Source organism: Andrographis paniculata, unplaced genomic scaffold, assembly GCF_009805555.1.
Source record: "Andrographis paniculata isolate CXL003 unplaced genomic scaffold, ASM980555v1 Contig35END, whole genome shotgun sequence".
Classification (NCBI taxonomy): domain Eukaryota; kingdom Viridiplantae; phylum Streptophyta; class Magnoliopsida; order Lamiales; family Acanthaceae; genus Andrographis; species Andrographis paniculata.
Window position 1 is genome coordinate 3,738,090 of NW_026137568.1, and position 17,603 is coordinate 3,755,692.

Sequence of the window (17,603 nt, forward strand, 5' to 3'; positions counted from 1 at the left end):
GAAAATACATACTTTTACCAAAGATTTGAATAGTTTGTAGTGGTGATTGCAAAAAATGGCATATGTGGACGGAAAGTAAACAAGGAATCAATTAGAGATTGTTCAATCTCGAAGAAAAAAGCCTCCTACAAATCAACATAATAGAAAACAACTATTCTAACACCTAAAATACGAATATGACAACATAAACATTGATATTAAACTACTTCACAACGTGAGCATACCTTGCGATTTCTTTTAACTGCTCGACAACTTGTTTTTTTTTTTTTAATTAAGCCGGAGAAGTTGTCACGGCACAGGCACAGCTTAGGGGCGCCGATTTATCGTCGACCGTGGAAAAATCTAAGAGAAGGAGAATTGGATTTTCACTACAAAAAAATATTATATTTGTAACGGAATTCCGTTCCTAAAGTTCACGTAGCTAACGTAATTCCATCTTAAATTTCGTCTCTAATATCATTAGTAACGAAAAAAGTAGATTTAACAACGAAAAAATCTTGTTACAAAATTGATATTTTTTTGTAGTGTTTCTTGAAATCGAATAAGTTTTAAAATTGAATACCTAGTTTTGAACTTACCCGTCAATCTCATGACAACAACATCGCGGCCAAGAAGAATCATGCCACCAGTGACACAGGAATAGATAGGCTTCGAACCACACTGAAAAGGGTTGCCAGCCTAAGCTCGTTTTTTTATTACCTCAAAGCGGCAATGACAAAACAGAGGTCGATGAGCTGGATGAGTGTTTTGGAGTTAGATTTTGGGAAATTGGAAAATAATGGAATGTGTGTGATTTTATTTTATTTTTGTAAGTGTGGTCTTATAAATTCATTTTTTTAAAAAAAGAAATAATCTATATAGTTTTTTTATAATTATAATATTAATATATTTTTTGACCAGTTTACATGCGTAACAAATATATATATATATATTTACAAGGATACCTTGTTTATCTATAGTTCTCATGAATAAATTATCGAGATAATTAAAAAAATATTGGTCAATACAATTTATTTTTTGTCCTTGCAAAATTCGTAACAAAAATTATTTTTTTGTGTTAGGCCAATTGTTACGGTAATCAAATCGCTACAAATAGTCATTATTTTTATAGAGAGTTTATGCATGCCTAACATATTCTCCTAAATGCAGGCATGACACCTAACCAACATATATGCAAAATTACAATATTTACGTGTAATTATTCAATCCACTAATACAACCCATTAAATAAACTAAAATATAACCCAAAAAGAAGATGATGCTAATGACGACATAGTTACCAAGAACACCAATTTTTTAAATTCAAAATAAATATAACCCAACAAGTTGCTATACATTTTTATAGATCACAATCAAATTTAAATCATGATCTTTATCCTCATAATCTTATTAGATCTGAAGTGGATATAAATTGAAAATATTTCAACAAACTTATTCAAAATATATCTTATTAGATTTAATTTGAGACATAAATATAAAACTTTTCTTGGAAAATATTTTCACATCTTGATCTTGGTCTTAATCTCCATAAATATTTCATGTCTTGATCAAACTTGACCTTAATCTATTTTTAGTGTCTGATCCACTAATATTTTCATGCATTGATTTTGATTTGATCTTGATTTAAACAAATTAAATCTTCAAATCATAAAAATTTCTCCATAATTATCAATTTTCATTTTATTACCATATCTTCAAACAAGTAAAATAACACATAATGTAATATTACATATACTTTTAAGGTCTACAATTGGGTAATGCAAAAGCCTATGAACTTATGTGAACATTTAAAAGCAATTTCATAATGAGGAAATATATTTTTATTGATAACAAGTACATGATTAAAAATTAATGAGATGAGTAAAAAAATAGTGATAATTTGATTATTATTTGTTAAAGTATAAATTATTAAATTATGAGTAAATAAAATTATTTCCTAATATATGATTATACATAAGCTAAATGAATAATAAAACATATAATAAAATATTAATTAGAAGGAAAATAGTATTATTTTTTCTTACAATACGTCAAACTATTAGAGTTAGTTTCTTTTATAAAAAAATTTAAACCCAATTTCTAAAAAAATTAATATTATACACATATTTATTATTTTTTATACTACTTACACAATTTTCTAAAATTTACATAAATTTCTTTTCTTTCGAACTAAAACACAAAACAAACACACCCTTATTTTTTTGGTAAATATATATATATATATATATATATCAAATATAAAAATCTACAAATAGACAAACGTAACACACCACGATATACACTTATCCCAAATAGTCCCACAAAATCTATTGCAGATTAAAAAAAGAAAAGTAGAAGAAAATCCATGCCAGCAAGAAATCGAGGTTGTTATTATTTTTATTATTGTAAATTCTAACAAAGAGAAAATGGAAAATGCAAAAGATTTAAATGAATTCCTCAATAATAATAAAAAAAAAAAAAAAGAAACTTTTGAAATTGAGGTTGATTGAAGCAAGCATTTTCCGAACTAGTTTGAGACTTTGAGCAATTGAATTAAATTTATTCTTCCCATGTTATAATAATTACAATATTAATAAATATTAGTTCCCATTTCTTGTCCAGTATGAAACAAAAAAACCAATGGCCAGATTTCTGCCCCACTGCTGCTGCATTCTCACTTTTGCTTTCTTCCTCTTATTCCCCAACGCCGCCGCCACCCGCCACAATATGATCGGCGGCGGCGCCACCATTCAGGCCGCCATTGATGCCGTCCCGATGGGGAACAAGAAATGGGTTACGATTGTCGTCAAAGCTGGGGTTTACAGGTACGTATCCATCCATATATTATAAATTAATTTTTTATTTTTTTATTGATTGATTGATTGATTTATAAAGGGAAAAAGTGAAGATTCCGGCGGGGAAAGAGTTCATATATTTGAAGGGGGAAGGGATGGGAAGAACAGTGGTGACGTGGGGAGACCATGATTCCATGTTGTCTTCTGCCACTTTCGAGTCTTTGGCGGACAATATTTTGGTTTCTGGGATTTCCTTCGTGGTATAAATTGATATTTATATTGGCTGGTTTTCATCAATTTGTGATTTAATTTTGTTTATTTTTAGAATTCTTACAACTACCCGGCGGCGGGGGGTGTTCCGGTGAAGGCGGCGGTGGCGGCGAAGATCTCCGGCGACAAGGCGGCGTTCTTTGAGTGCAGCTTCTCGGGGTATCAGGACACGCTCTTGGATGACGCGGGCAGACATTATTTCAAGGAGTGTACTGTTGAAGGAGCCATTGACTTCATTTTCGGAGGTGGTCAATCTATCTATGAGGTAAAACATTAAATTAATTATTGTTTTTTTTATTTATTTATTTATATTTATTAATAGAGAGACGTTTTATATAATTCGTTATGATTTTATTTACTCACTCCTTTGAATTCATAATTACTTAATTAATATTACGTCTGACTACTCGCTTTTTTTCAAAATTGAAAAGTCTCTCTAAAATTTTTAAAATTAAAGTCGACGGTTTTTCTTTACCCCTTTTTACTGATTATTTATTTGTTGTTTGTATATTTATGAATATATTAATATTTGTGAAGTATAAATTGTTTGCCTTTTTTTAGAATTTGTACTTTATTTTTACTATTTATATATGAAAAAATATATATTTTTAAATTTTTTTTTTTATATTAAGCTAAAATTTAATTTACATTCACAATATAAAATCAAATATATATTCTCATTCACAATTATATTATTAATTATACAAATTCAAACTCCACAAGCAAGAGTCATGACTTTCTTTAGATAGGAACTTTTTTAGAATTTTGGAAGTTTTAGAAAAAGTAAAAAATCAGTATTTAATTTGGTGTTTTGTGAGAGAAAAAATATATTTGAATGATGTCTTTTAAAAAATAATAGTGTTAAATGAGTAAAACTGTGTTGCATATACGAATGCTTTTGTTATAATAGTATTTAATGTGATATTAATATTTATATTTTGTAGTTGTTGTTTTTTTTTTTTTTTTTTTTTGACATATTTATATATTTTAGGTCTATAGAGATAGAGATTGTTACATAATATTTCTTGTGTTTATTTCATTACTTTAAAAAAGCATTTAATTTCATATCTAATAGGAATAGTTAAATTACCACCATATATAAATATATATTCCTTTTGATATAAGAGTAGTATTATGATTGAATTAGATCCGTCAAAACAGGTTAGTGGGGCGGATTGGCTCACAATCTACCCTAACTTGCAAATAAGCGGGTTGTTTGCGGGCCAACTCGCAGCAGGGCGGATCAAAATTTCATCAACCCAACCCAATTTATCGGCGGGTAACGAGCTAAGCGGGCTAGCCCACGAGTTTTTTAAAAATATTAAAAGAATATTAATATTATAAATATTTTCGTAATTAATATTTAAAAATAGCTAAAAATAGTTTTTTTTAAGAATTTAAATAATAAATATTTTAAAATAAATAACAAATATAAAAATTCTCAATTCTAAATATTATTAATTGGTGTATTTAAAAAAATTAATAATAAGAAATACTTTATTTTAAAAATAAATGACGAACAAAACAAATGATGAAAAATCGAAACAAATAACAATGTCATGAATAATATAGTTAGAGAAAAAAACATGTAGATAATATTGATAATATATTTAAGGTAATGATAATATAAATTTTATTTATTTGTCTTAACTTATTTATAATAGTATATTTGTAATTTAAAAAAAATTAAAATATATTCTTATATTAATATTTGATTAGTTTTATTATAATTTTTAATATGACAATAAAAAATGGTAAAAAATATATTTAGTTAGATGAGTGAGGACTAACTCACCCTCAACCCGTGGTCCATGCGGGTTGGCCCATTTAGACTTGTATTTTAACGGGCTTAAAAAATCACAACTCAACTCTCCTTAAAACTAAGGCGGACGGGTCAACCCGATGGACTCAACCCATTTTGACGGCTCTAGATTGAATTTTATATATAATTGTTTATGATGTTATAACATGTAACAGGGTCAGATGTTTTTTTTTTATTTTTTATCTTTCGTAATTGCTTCTTGACATATTCATATCTGTCAAATCTATCGATATAGAGGTTCTTATGCAATAATTCTTTTATTTTTATTCAATATTTTTAAAAGGTATTTAATTACCCTGGTATATCCATGATGAATTTGCAATTTAATTAAAAAATTATATGAAAATTTTAATTTTGATATTATCATTGAAATTTGTCGATGGTGGCCTACTAGATTTGGGCCTGTCAGTATCGACGTAAATTGAGTTTTTCGGCCTACTTAAAAAAATATTCAAACTAATTTCACAATTAATAATAAAACACAATAAATTCATAGCTAACAGTATTGCAATTATTCGATTCAAATTCGAATAAAACATTACATAAACATATGGAAGTAAATATGATCAGATAGAAAAATGGTTCGGACTTGAAATTGAATTTTAAATAAACAAAGTTGGACCAAATTAATTAAAAATTAATGCACTATAATTCAAATGATGCTGAACGTGTAATTAGAACAACAAAATAAGAAAGCAACGAAATTTGGAATTAAAAATAAATAAAATTAAAAGAAATTAATGCAAGAAAAAAAAATGCAATGGAAAAAAATGAAAGGAGTTTGATTGAAGTTGGAGCTTGACCACTAAAAAAAAAAAAAAAAATATATATATATATTTGTAACGGAAAAAGTAGATTTATCTCAAATTCCGTCTCTAATATCATTAGTAACGGAAAAAGTAGATTTAACAACGAAAAAATCTTGTTACAAAATTGATATTTTTTTTAGTGGACGTTCCCTTCTTTATGGTTTGTTGCTACTTCAACTTTTTATTTCCTTTTTTCATTATTTTCTTTACTTCTCATTCTATGTGCCCACAATCAGGGACGAAATTAGCATCTAAATTCCGATTAGGCAAAAAGTTATAATTTATTTAATATTTAGTTAATAAATTTAAACAAATAATAATGACAGAATTATATATAAATTTAGATAATTTTTAGGAGAGCAAATTGTATATAAATACATAAAAATTAATATTTTTAATACTAAAAAAATTATTATAAAATTGGTTTGGGGATCAATTGACCCCCAAGTCCTAGCGTAGTTCTATCCCTGCCCACAATTCACTTAGATTTTCATGTCTCCGCTACTATGTTGACTATTGAATGTTTTCGGACTTTCGTTTCAATTTTGGTAGATAACATAAGATAATATGAAATGTTGATTAACACTATTAAAGTATATAAAATAAATATGGCTCTGATTAATTCTAATGCATTCGATAAATTCCGAGATTTCAAATAAATCAAGATATCATTAACTGTATATTACATCAAATTTATACATATTTTAGTATAGGTAAAAGTGAAGTAATTGTAATCGTAATTGTATGCAGAGATGCAGAATATGGGTAAATGGTGGAACAATAAAGCCAGCTCCAGTGGGATACATAACGGCACAGGCAAGGAACGAGGCCTACAACGGCGGCGGATTCGTGTTCAAGCAATGCAACGTAACCGGTAATTGTAAGGCATTCTTGGGCAGGGCCTGGAAATCATATTCCAGAGCTCTTTATTACCGATCCTATCTTTCCGACATCGTCGTGCCTCCGGGATGGGATGCATGGTCTTCTGCTGGCCACGAGTAAGAGCATCTTTACTTTACTTTTCTCTCCAACTTTTCTTCAATATAATACATAATACTCCCCTCCGTCCCAAAACGATAGTCTCATTTCCATAAATACTTATCTCACCGTAAAATTATCTCTACTTTTTCATTATTATTACACAAAGCAAAAAGTCTTTTACTCACACTTTTTACTACCTATCAATATTTCTTAAATCTCGGGCTCAATCCAAATAAGACTATAGTTTTGGGACGGAGAGAGTATACAGTAATATATATGTCAATACTGTGACAGGTCTCAGTTAACCTTTGCGGAGGAAGAATGCTACGGTTTAGGGTCGAATAAGAGGAATCGAGTCAGGTGGGAGAAAACCCTAAGCAGAGACCAACTGCGTTCATTAACAAGTATTACTTTCGTTGATTCCGATGGATGGATGCAAAAATTACCTCTAAAGATTCAGTATCTGTAATCCAACATTGATTATATATATATATATATATATATATATTAATTTTCGAAAAAATACTTTATGTGGACATTCATCACTCATTATACAAAAGAAAAAAAAATCAAGTGAAACTATCTTGATTTCTTGTCCGTTTTGCTTATGGTTAAATCTATTGTATTAAATTTTGTTGTTGTGTAGCGTTTCCTTATCATTTCTATCACATTTATTTGTTTAATGGATCATTTTTTTTTACAAAATTAATCAAAAACGTTACCTTTTTATTAAAAATATTGCATCCAACATTAATTGATATAGATTTATGTGTTTACACAACTCACTTTCACTAATTTGACATTATTTTTTTAAAAAAAAAAAAAAATATTACATCAAATACATTTTTTCTCTCACAAAATATCAAATCAAATATTGAATGTTTACTTGAGAGGTTTTGATTTTGAGTTTTGATTTCAAATAATAAAATTTTAAATTGAAATAGTTATTTGATGCGATACAAATATGTATTGATGTGATGTTTTAAATGTAAAATTAAATTTTAGTGTAATAAAATAAATAAAAATTAAGTATTTGATTTGAGGTTTTTAGAAAAAAAAAAAACTAAAATTGAAATTGTAAAATCATGAATAAAATCTTACAAGTAAATGTAGCCATTAACTTTTTACTTTTCTAAATTTATAAATTTTCAAAAACCTCCAAAAAAAAAAAAAATACCTATTTAAACGAACTAACTTTTCAAAAGATAAAATAAAGTACAACTAATCCCAATTATTAGTTGCATAGCAATAGACTTTTTTAAAAAAAGAAACAAGAGAATCTATAGTCGACAAAAATAAATGCAACATGAAAATCCGGTTGAAAATTTGTCTTATAGTTGACCGGACATCATTTATCAAATAAAATTTTAATTTCAAATATATTTTTTAAAATATATGATAAATATATAATAAAATAAAAAAAATTATATATTTAATACCCCTCCATTCAAAAATAAGTTTTTCATTTGACTTAAATTAAGATAAATTGGTACTCCCTCCATTCTAATTAAAATGATACATTTTATTTGAGCACGAGAATTTAGATAGTATAGATTATTTATTTATATGATGGAGATTGATTATTTAATGATTGCATGTAATAGAATTATATTATACTATATGATTAAGATAAATTTAAAATATGTGTTTAAATATTTTAAACATTATATCTCAATAAAATATATATAAAACATTAATAGCATTTTGCAAATAATAAAATTTTATATAATACAAATAAATAAAAAAAATATATTTATTTATTTATCATTACAATAAATTAGTCTTATAAAAAAATTAAAGGCAGATAAAAATATTTGTTAATTGATGAGAGAGATAATAAAGAGGTTTTAAGTAAATTCTACGAGTAAGAAGTTAGAAATTTTATTTAACTAATTTATATTTGTTAAATGTGTTTTAAATTGATAAATTTATCAAAAATAAAAAGCGGTCATCTTTTGTGAAACGGACAAAAGAGGAAAAAGATGGCAGTGTAAAACAGTAGTATAATATCCATTTTACCATTGACATTAAAGTAAAAGTAATATGAAAAATTAAAAAGTAAGAGTATTTTAGTATTGATACGAGAGTTACTTTCTAAAAAAAAAAAAGAAGTTTTGATTTGGACATACTAAAATAATAAAATGAGAAGTTTACTCTCGGACGAAAAAAGCATTAAAATTTTAATTATCAACAAAAATATTATTTTAAAATTAATATATAAAAAAATATGCAAAATAAATTTAAATAAAAATCGAGTTGACCCAACCAACATAGTTTCAACCAGCTGTATTCGGGCTTAAGCTTATGCCCAATTTGAAACCAAATGAAGCCTGCATCAACACATAATGAAAAACAGATCGGGCCACTTTGGCATGAAAAGACTCGGCCAACCCAATATTGCCACATCTATAAAAATAGTTTATCCATTAGTTTAATATTTCAAGAGGTGGTAAGTCATATAAAAGAAGGGTATGAGGCTAAGATAGGTTATTATTAAAGAAAAAAGAGGCTAAAAAGACTCAAATGGACTAACTAGGGGAATATATTGTGTTGGGTAATGAAGAAAGGCTTAATGGGGTTACTAATGCTCTTATCATTTTCAAAACGCAAGACTCAATAGTTGCAAGTTCAACATGTATAATCACTCAAGTTCTAGGTTATCTAATTGAGCACTACAAATCACATATGAAAGAAATTTCCAAAAGCTTGAATATATGCAATTTATTTTCTAATGTAATATTTGGAATATAGGCTCAAATTCTCTCAGGGTTTAAACGTCGACTTGACTCAACATATCACCAATCAAATGTCATTAGTCATGCCAAACTAACCTATCACACAAATCACCTTAACTCACTTCAGACAAATCTCAAAAGCATGCAAAATGACAGAAAATCAGGTATGGGCACCATTGCGACGCCACGGCGTTCTGGCGGAGAGCGCCAGGCGTCACCGCTCCGCCTTGTGACGTAAGGCGGTCTGGCAACGCTGCGGCAACGTCACAGCGAGTGGCCCTAAACCCGAAATCAAGCCCTAACCTGATCCTACCCTTAACCGAGATCTACCCGAAATCAAGCCCTACATGAACCGGACGGTCTGAATATAAGTATCTTCTCAAAAATTGTCTGATTTGTTGCGCCGTTTCTGGAATCTTCCCCTCTGCCTCCGCTCCAGTCCGCCGAACCGAAGCCGCTCCAGTCCACCGACGTCGCACCAGTCGCCGAACTGAAGCCGTGCTCCTGGGTGAGTGGAATCTTAATCCAATTTCTCAGTGGATATGCTTTATTTTTTATTTATTTTTATATTATTATTCTATTATTAGTTTTTTATATATATATTATATTACTATTACTAGCTATTGTTTTAATAATATTTAGTTAATTATTTATATTTTTTGTTTGTTGATATAACAATATTATTTATTTTTATTTTGCAACATATTTTTTTTATAATTTTTCATTTTATAAAACAAATTTTTTATTTATTTTGTATTATTTTGACATATTGATATATGAATATTTATAGGATTAAATTTGCTATGGCCGAAAGTGAAGCGTCAACGATAGATCCATCCAAAAATCCCAAAAGAAAAGCTATGTCAAATGATCCGGGTTGGAAATATGACTTTTGGTCGGACTTGGGAAATAGAGATTTGGTAGAATGTTCCATTTGCCATAAGCAATTACGATCGGGAATAAAGCGATTGAAACAACACTTGCTTGGAAATTCTGGAGATGTAGAGAAGTGTTCAAAAACTACCGAAGAAATCCGGAATGAGATGCGGGAGTTCCTAAAGAAAAAGACAGTAGGAAAATAGCCTAGTCGTAGTCGTGTTGAATTAGATGACGACGACGACATTGACGACGATGTTGATGTGAATGTTCAAGGAGCAAGGCAAAGGGTATCGCACGACTCAGTTTCTTATCCTAGCTCGGGTACTTTGAGCAAGAGGAAGCGTTCACAATCTGTTCTAAATTTTCCATCGATGTCGTCACAAGGTGGAAAAGAAAGCAAGTCGGTTGCTTCAATGTTTAGAAAAACCCCGGAGGAAGTCATTGAGGAAAGACATAGCAAAACGAGTAGTGGAAGTCAAAGAACATTGAAAGCGTGTACAAGGAGCAATGAGGAGATTGAAAGATTTCATGGACATATTGCCGATTTTTTTTTACAAAAATGGCATACCATTCAATGTGGCAAAGTCTCGAAGTTTTGAGATAATGATTGAGTCAGTGGAGCAGATGGGACCGGGTGTAAAAGGTCCAAGTTATCATGAATTACGAGTTCCTCTTTTAGAGAAGGCGGTAAAAAAGACGTAAACATTGAAGGAAAAACATGTTATTGCTTGGAAGCAATACGAATGTTCACTTATGGCTGACGGGTGGACGGATAAAAGAGGGCGGCATTTGATTAATTTCCTCGTCAATAGTCCAGAAGGTACATTTTTTTTTAGTCGATTGATGCATTAAGTCAAACGCAAGTTGCATCACTATTGGTGGATTTACTTCAGGCGAAAATTGAAGAAATTGGAAAGGAATTCGTGGTTCAGGTAGTAACAGACAATGATGCTAATTTCAAGGCAACGGGTAAAATATTGGAGCAGCGCATACCCACTTTATACTGGACTCCTTGTGCAGCTCATTGCCTTGATCTTATGTTAGAAGATATCGGGAAATTGTTTGTTTTCCGTGCAAAGATTGACAATGCAAGAAGAGTTACTACCTATATTTATAAGCACGTAAGGCTCCTTAATGCGATGCGGGAGAAGACGGACGGCAGTGATCTTGTGAGACCTGGGCCTACCCAATTTGCTACTTCATTTTTGACTTTGCAGAGTTTATATAAGCATAGGGATGCTTTGAGGAGCTTATTTTTTAGCGAAAATTGGACTGCATCGAAATTGGCTAATACAAATGCCGGGAGATTAGTAGCAAACACAGTATTGTCCTCTCCTTTTTAGATTGGTGTGGAGTATTGTATAAAAGCATCGCATCCACTTCAATTGTTTTGAGGATTGTTGACGGGGATGAGAAGCCAGCGATGTCGGAGCTTGCAGTAGCGATGAATGAAGCTAAAAGGAAAATCAAAGAAGATTTTGAGAAAAAGCCAAATTTGTTGAAAGAAGTTATGCATATTATTGATTATCGGTGGGAGGATCAAATGGAAGTGGAGTTGTATGGAGCTGCATTATTTCTTAATCCTTCCAAGTGCTTTGATCTCAAGGTGAGTGATAATGCATATGCTCGTAAGACACGAGCTATGTTTAATGATGTTCTTAAAAAAATGGTCACTGATGATGAATTGCAAACAAAGATTTGCAATCAAGTCGATGATTATGATGATATGCGGGGAAGCTTTGGAAAACAATTGGCTATTAAGCAACAAAAGGCAAAAAGTCCTCGTACGTGCTTAATTTTTATAATTCCTATTTTATTTATTTATTTTTCTATTTTTCTTTAAAGATCGAACTAAATATATTTTTTTAATGTTTTACAATTTTAGTTGATTGGTGGAATTCTTTTGGAGGCCTTCATTTTGAGCTTCAATCACTTGCCTTCCGTATAATTAGTTTTTGTTGTTCGTCCTCTGGGTGTGAACGTAATTGAAGCTCATTTGAATTTGTAAGTATTTAATTACTTATATAAATAATATAATAAGCATTATTGCTATTGTAGTCATATACTAATATATTATATTTAATTTTATTTATTTATTTTTCTATTTTTCTTTAAAGATCGAACTAAATATATTTTTTTAATGTTTTACAATTTTAGTTGATTGGTGGAATTCTTTTGGAGGCCTTTATTTCGAGCTTCAATCACTTGCCTTTCGTATAATTAGTCTTTGTTGTTCCTCCTCTGGGTGTGAACGTAATTGGAACTCATTTGAATTTGTAAGTATTTAATTACTTATATAAATAATATATTAAGCATTATTGCTATTGTAATCATATACTAAAATATTATATTTTTTTTTTAGATTCACACGAAAAAACGAAATAGATTAGAGCATAAGAGATTGAACGATTTAGTTTTCGTTCAATACAATCGAAAAACTGCAAATAGATTTCAAAAGAGACGCGAGGAATGAAAGAACTTCAATCCTTTGGTGTTTGAGGAATTTGAATGGGATAATGAGTGGGTTCTTGACACCAATGATGTAGTTCACTCGGGAGATGATCTTATATGGAGTCATGTTGATGAAGCTATGGGTGCATCAGCCAATCTTAAACACCGCAATATTCCTAGAAGGGGAAATATCTGAGATACATCGGGTTCATCAATACAATTATACTCTAGACGTCCTAAGAAAGCGTCAACTTCGGCATTGATGGAGCAAGAATTAGACGATGAAGATGTATCATTAGATGATGACATTGATGATGATGATTTGGAAGATATTCCTATAGGTAGTGGTGGACTTGAGCTCTTTGATTGTTGAAATTTGAGATGATTAAATTGGTGGTTTAGAGATTCATGGATAGTATTTTGTTTTGTTTGATGATTGAAATTATATTTTTTATGGTATTATATTTCTTTTTATGATTTAAGGCATATGATATTTATAATATCTATTTAATTTTATACATAGTACGCCGCGTTCGCCATTTTTTTGCCATGGCGGTATGGCGATCCCCTAGCGCCGCGCCGCAAAAGGGCGCCGTGACAACCATGAAATCAGGCATAAAAAGTAGCACAAAAAATGAAAAATTTGTCCAAAATTTTGTATAACTCTCCTCACACCTAAAGTATACATTGTCTTCAATGTAAAGAAAGTAATAGAAAAAGAGAGGGACTTCCTCGGAATCCGTAGGGGGTGTAGTAGTTGGGAGCTTTGTCAACGTCTCTTCATTTGATCGTGCACCATTTTTAGAGAGGCTTGAAGTTCATCCTTGCAAAAGGATTAGCCAAACTCAACAATATATCCAAACAAAGTAATTCACTCAAGTGAATAAACCCAATTGCACCAAAAAGTCAGCCACAACAACAAGAACAAGATTATGCAAAGAGAGTGCAATCTTCAATTAAAACATGCCAAACCAAATCATCGTATTCAAAACAGTCCTGTATTACAACCAATAGCAAATAGCCAGGCACAATGTTAGGCAATGCAAATCAGAACACCACTGTAACTAATCTAAGACAGAATATCCAAGAATAGAACTACGTCAAAACAAATCAAGCTTTTAACATTACGAACATTACTAAGCTGACACCAAGTTCACAGCAATTTCCTAGTAACCGGAGTCCATAATTAGCAATTCTTAAACATCAATCCCATATCTCAACATATTATTCAAAAATTGAAAGTATTGGTAAGGATTAATAGATAATACCCAATCCAAGAATGAAGATCGGCGTTGGCTGGAGGCGGCGCAGGGCTGTTCGGCGGCGGCTGGAAGTGACGAACAGCGGTGGCTGTTCTGTGTGGTGCAGCGTCTGGGCAGAGGATGGCGGCGGAGTCTGGAATCGCGGCGGAGTCGCGCCGGAGGAGGAGTCGCGCCGGAGGTTGGAAAGAGGGACCGGCGGCGTGGAGGAGCAGGGGGGCGCTGGGCGTCGGACCGACTGGTTCGACACAGGCGGCGTCGCTGCAGGGGAGGGCGACGGCCACTCTGGAACCGGTTCGTCCCTGCAGAGGGGGAGCGCGGCGGAGAGGAGGGCGGAGCCGCTGGCCGGCTCGGTGGCGTCTGGCGGAGGACGACCGGTGAAGGGCGTCTGGCGCTGGAGCGATGTCGCGGCGTCTGGCAGAGGGGAATGGAGGCGACGTGGTGAAGAAGAAGAAGAAGAAGAAGAAGAAGAACGGCAGAAGCGGAGGACGATCGGCGCGGCGTCTGGTGGAGGAAAGATCGCGGCTTCTGGGCGAGAGAGAGAGGGGGAAAGGGAGATTAAGGATTTTTTTTGTTTTATTTATTTATTTTATTTTGGGGATTTTAAGGTTAAAATTGGATATCAAGAATGAATGACCGTGTGATAGATAGTGTTTAGTCATAGTCATTACTAAATACTATTTCTTATTTGGAAATTGGTTAGGTAAAGAAAGGTTGGGTAAAAAAATAAAGCATGCCATATGCAAATTAGTTAGGACTATAACTAAAAGACACCTTTTGATTTCAATTTTTTTTTTTTGAAAAAGTCGACCGCGCTATCGCAAAAAACCAGCAATTATTTTCTAAAAGATCTGCACCAAACCAAGCAAAATCATCAAAAATGTTATTAGTAATTAAACAATAAAAATAAATAAAATTAAAAAAATCAATTAAATGATTTGGATTGTCTCCTCAAAAGAGCTTTTTTTTTATAGTCTTTGAGCTAAATTTCGTCTCGCATCAATTCTGAACATTAGAACCGGCAACGGGTGCCGACTTTATAGGATCAAGTGAGGATCCCTCGTAGTATAATTTGAAGCGATGTCTATTGGCCACATACTTTTTCTTCGGCTTAAAATTTTGATTTTCCTTATGACACTTTTTCGCTGCCAGCAATGGTGATCCCTTGGGAATCCATCTCAATTTTTCAACAATATTTTTTTTCTCTTACTCTCTCAAGTTTGGTCTTTTCTCTAACTGTTTTGTCAACACAGTTCTTTGTTCATTCTCATTACCAACTTCATAAGTTTCCTACACCACAGAATTAATAACATTACTTGCATATAACGATTCAGATTCAATATGACATTTGATGAGATTAAAAATATTGAAATGAAATTCTTCTCCATCAAACTTCAAGCTGAGTGTGCCCTTTTTTAACATATATCTTTGCTCTTGCAGTGCACATAAAGGGTCTTCCTAACAAAAGAGACGGTGAATTAAAGCAATGTGCATCGTGCATATCCATAATATAAAAATCAACAGGAAAAATTAAGTCATTCACTTGAACTAGTACATCTTCTATCATACCATCAGGATAAGCATTAGTTCGATCAGCAAATTGAATAATAATTCATATTTCTTTTAGAGGCCCTAGATTTAAAGAGTCATATATTGATCGTGGCATGACATTAATAGCAGCTCCTAGATCTAGCATAGCCTTACAAGGGATAGAAAACATACCTAGATCACCTGTTTTAGGTGGTACCTTTCTTTTGAGAACAGCAGAAACGTTCTCACCCGCTATAATATTCTAGTCCCCTCGCAATTTCCCCTCGCAATTTCAAAAACTTTGCATACTTGGGGATTTGGTTGATAGCCTTCAGGAGCGGGATATTAAGTTCCACCTTCTTGAATATTTCCATCATCTCTTTTCGTTTGTTTGCCTTTTGTGATTTTTTCAACCTGTCAGGAAAAAGAGCTGATTTAGCTTCAACAGGAGGAACAGAGTTAGGAAGTACATTTTCGTGAAGTTCAGCTTCTTTTTCAATCTACATCTCAATCTGATCCTCATTTTGTTCCTTTGAGATAGGAGGTGGACCTTCTAATTTCTTTCCGCTACGAAGGGTTATAGCACTTGTATTCTTTGGATTAGGCCGGGAAAAACAATCATCGTGTCACTGCAGATAGTCATGGCGCTGACATTTGCTGGATTTGGCTCAGGCTGAGCAGGCCACTTCCCTTTTTCATGTAGCTGTCTCACCTCCTCTAACACTTGATTGATCTGACCTTGTAATTTGTCAACTGTCGATCTCATCTCTTGTTGGAACTTTTTCGTCTCTTGTTGGAACTGCAAGGTAGCGGTGCCATAGACTTCACCAAGTCTTCCAAAGACGGACTGGAGTTGTTTGTTTGTGCTTGGAGTGGTTGTTTCTCATAGAAATGAGGTTGTTGTATCTGCTGCATAGCTCCAAATGGTTGAGGAGCATTACTCTGATGTGCGTTTCCATAACGCATGTTCGGATGATCTCTCCGGCCTAGATTGTAGGTGTTGGAGTACGGGTTGTACACTGAAGGTCCATTAACACCATAGTTTGCAGCATTTACATCCACTGTATAGCCTTCTTGGAGGGTCGGACATGCATCCGTAGGGTGGCCTGCACTTGTGCATATTCCACATGCTTTGACCTGGATACTCGAGTTAGATTTTTCCACGACCATCTTGCGAACAAAGCTCGTCAACTCAGAAATTTGTTGTTGCATCGATTGGATAGAATGGTTGTTACTGTTTCTGCTCGTCTGTCCAACATCTCTCAAACCAAATTGCTGCGTGTTTTCAGCCATCCTCGCAATAAGATCCCAAGCTTGTGCTGGCGTCTTATTTACTAGAGCTCCACCATTTGCAGCATCGATAATGTTCATGTCCATCAATGACAAACCATCGTAAAAGTATTGAATCAATAGTTGAGGGGGAATTTGATGTTGTGGACATTTAATGATAAGCTTATTGAATCGCTCTCAATATTCATGGAGCATTTCACCTGATTGTTGCTTGATGCCACATATTTCCTTCCTCAGAATCGCAGCTCTGTAAGTTGAAAAGTACTTCTCCAAAAATTTCTTTTTCATGTCGTTCCACATGTCAATGCTTCCAGGTGGGAGATAGTAGAGCTAATCATTTGCAGCATCTTTGAGCGAGAATGGGAAGGCTCTAAGTTTGATCTGTTCGTCCGAACAGTAACACCTGGTGGTTTCATGCTGGAGCACACCACGTCGAACTCTTGCAAGTGTTTGTGAGGTTCTTCGCCTGCAAGTCCATAAAAAGAAGGCAGTAAATGAAATAAGCTAGATTTCAGTTCAAAAGCAATAATGTTATTCAGAGTTGGAAAGTTAATGCATAAAGGCTGTTGTGTCAAGTTGGGAGCAGCTAACTCCCTTAGAGTGCGAGTATCCTCAGCCATGACAGTCTCTTGATCACTTTCACAGTCGCTAGAGCTAGAGATTTTGAGGTGATTTAAACATTCTTCCAGCTTCGCAACCTGAGCAGCTTTTCGTTGCTTGGCTTCCTTTCGCAGCTTTCGCTCAACGTTCTCGATCTCAAGATTAAATATCAGTTCACCTGTACGAGAAGAACGGGGCATAAA

General features: G+C 32.7%; 1 protein-coding gene and 1 non-coding gene across 2 annotated transcripts; both read left to right on the forward strand.

Annotated features, from left to right (window-relative positions):
- Positions 1–2,619: 2,619 nt before the first annotated feature.
- LOC127249157 (probable pectinesterase 29) lies at positions 2,620–7,125 on the forward strand. The gene is made up of 5 exons (XM_051271851.1): positions 2,620–2,804; positions 2,875–3,034; positions 3,100–3,309; positions 6,426–6,673; positions 6,951–7,125. The coding sequence occupies exons 1-5, from the start codon at positions 2,620–2,622 to the stop codon at positions 7,123–7,125; spliced, it is 978 nt and encodes a 325-aa protein (XP_051127808.1).
- A 9,808-nt stretch (positions 7,126–16,933) lies between these two features.
- Positions 16,934–17,040, forward strand: LOC127249422 (small nucleolar RNA R71). Its single transcript, XR_007838318.1, has one exon. It is a non-coding gene; the product is annotated as a small nucleolar RNA R71 (small nucleolar RNA).
- The last annotated feature ends 563 nt before the right edge of the window (positions 17,041–17,603 follow it).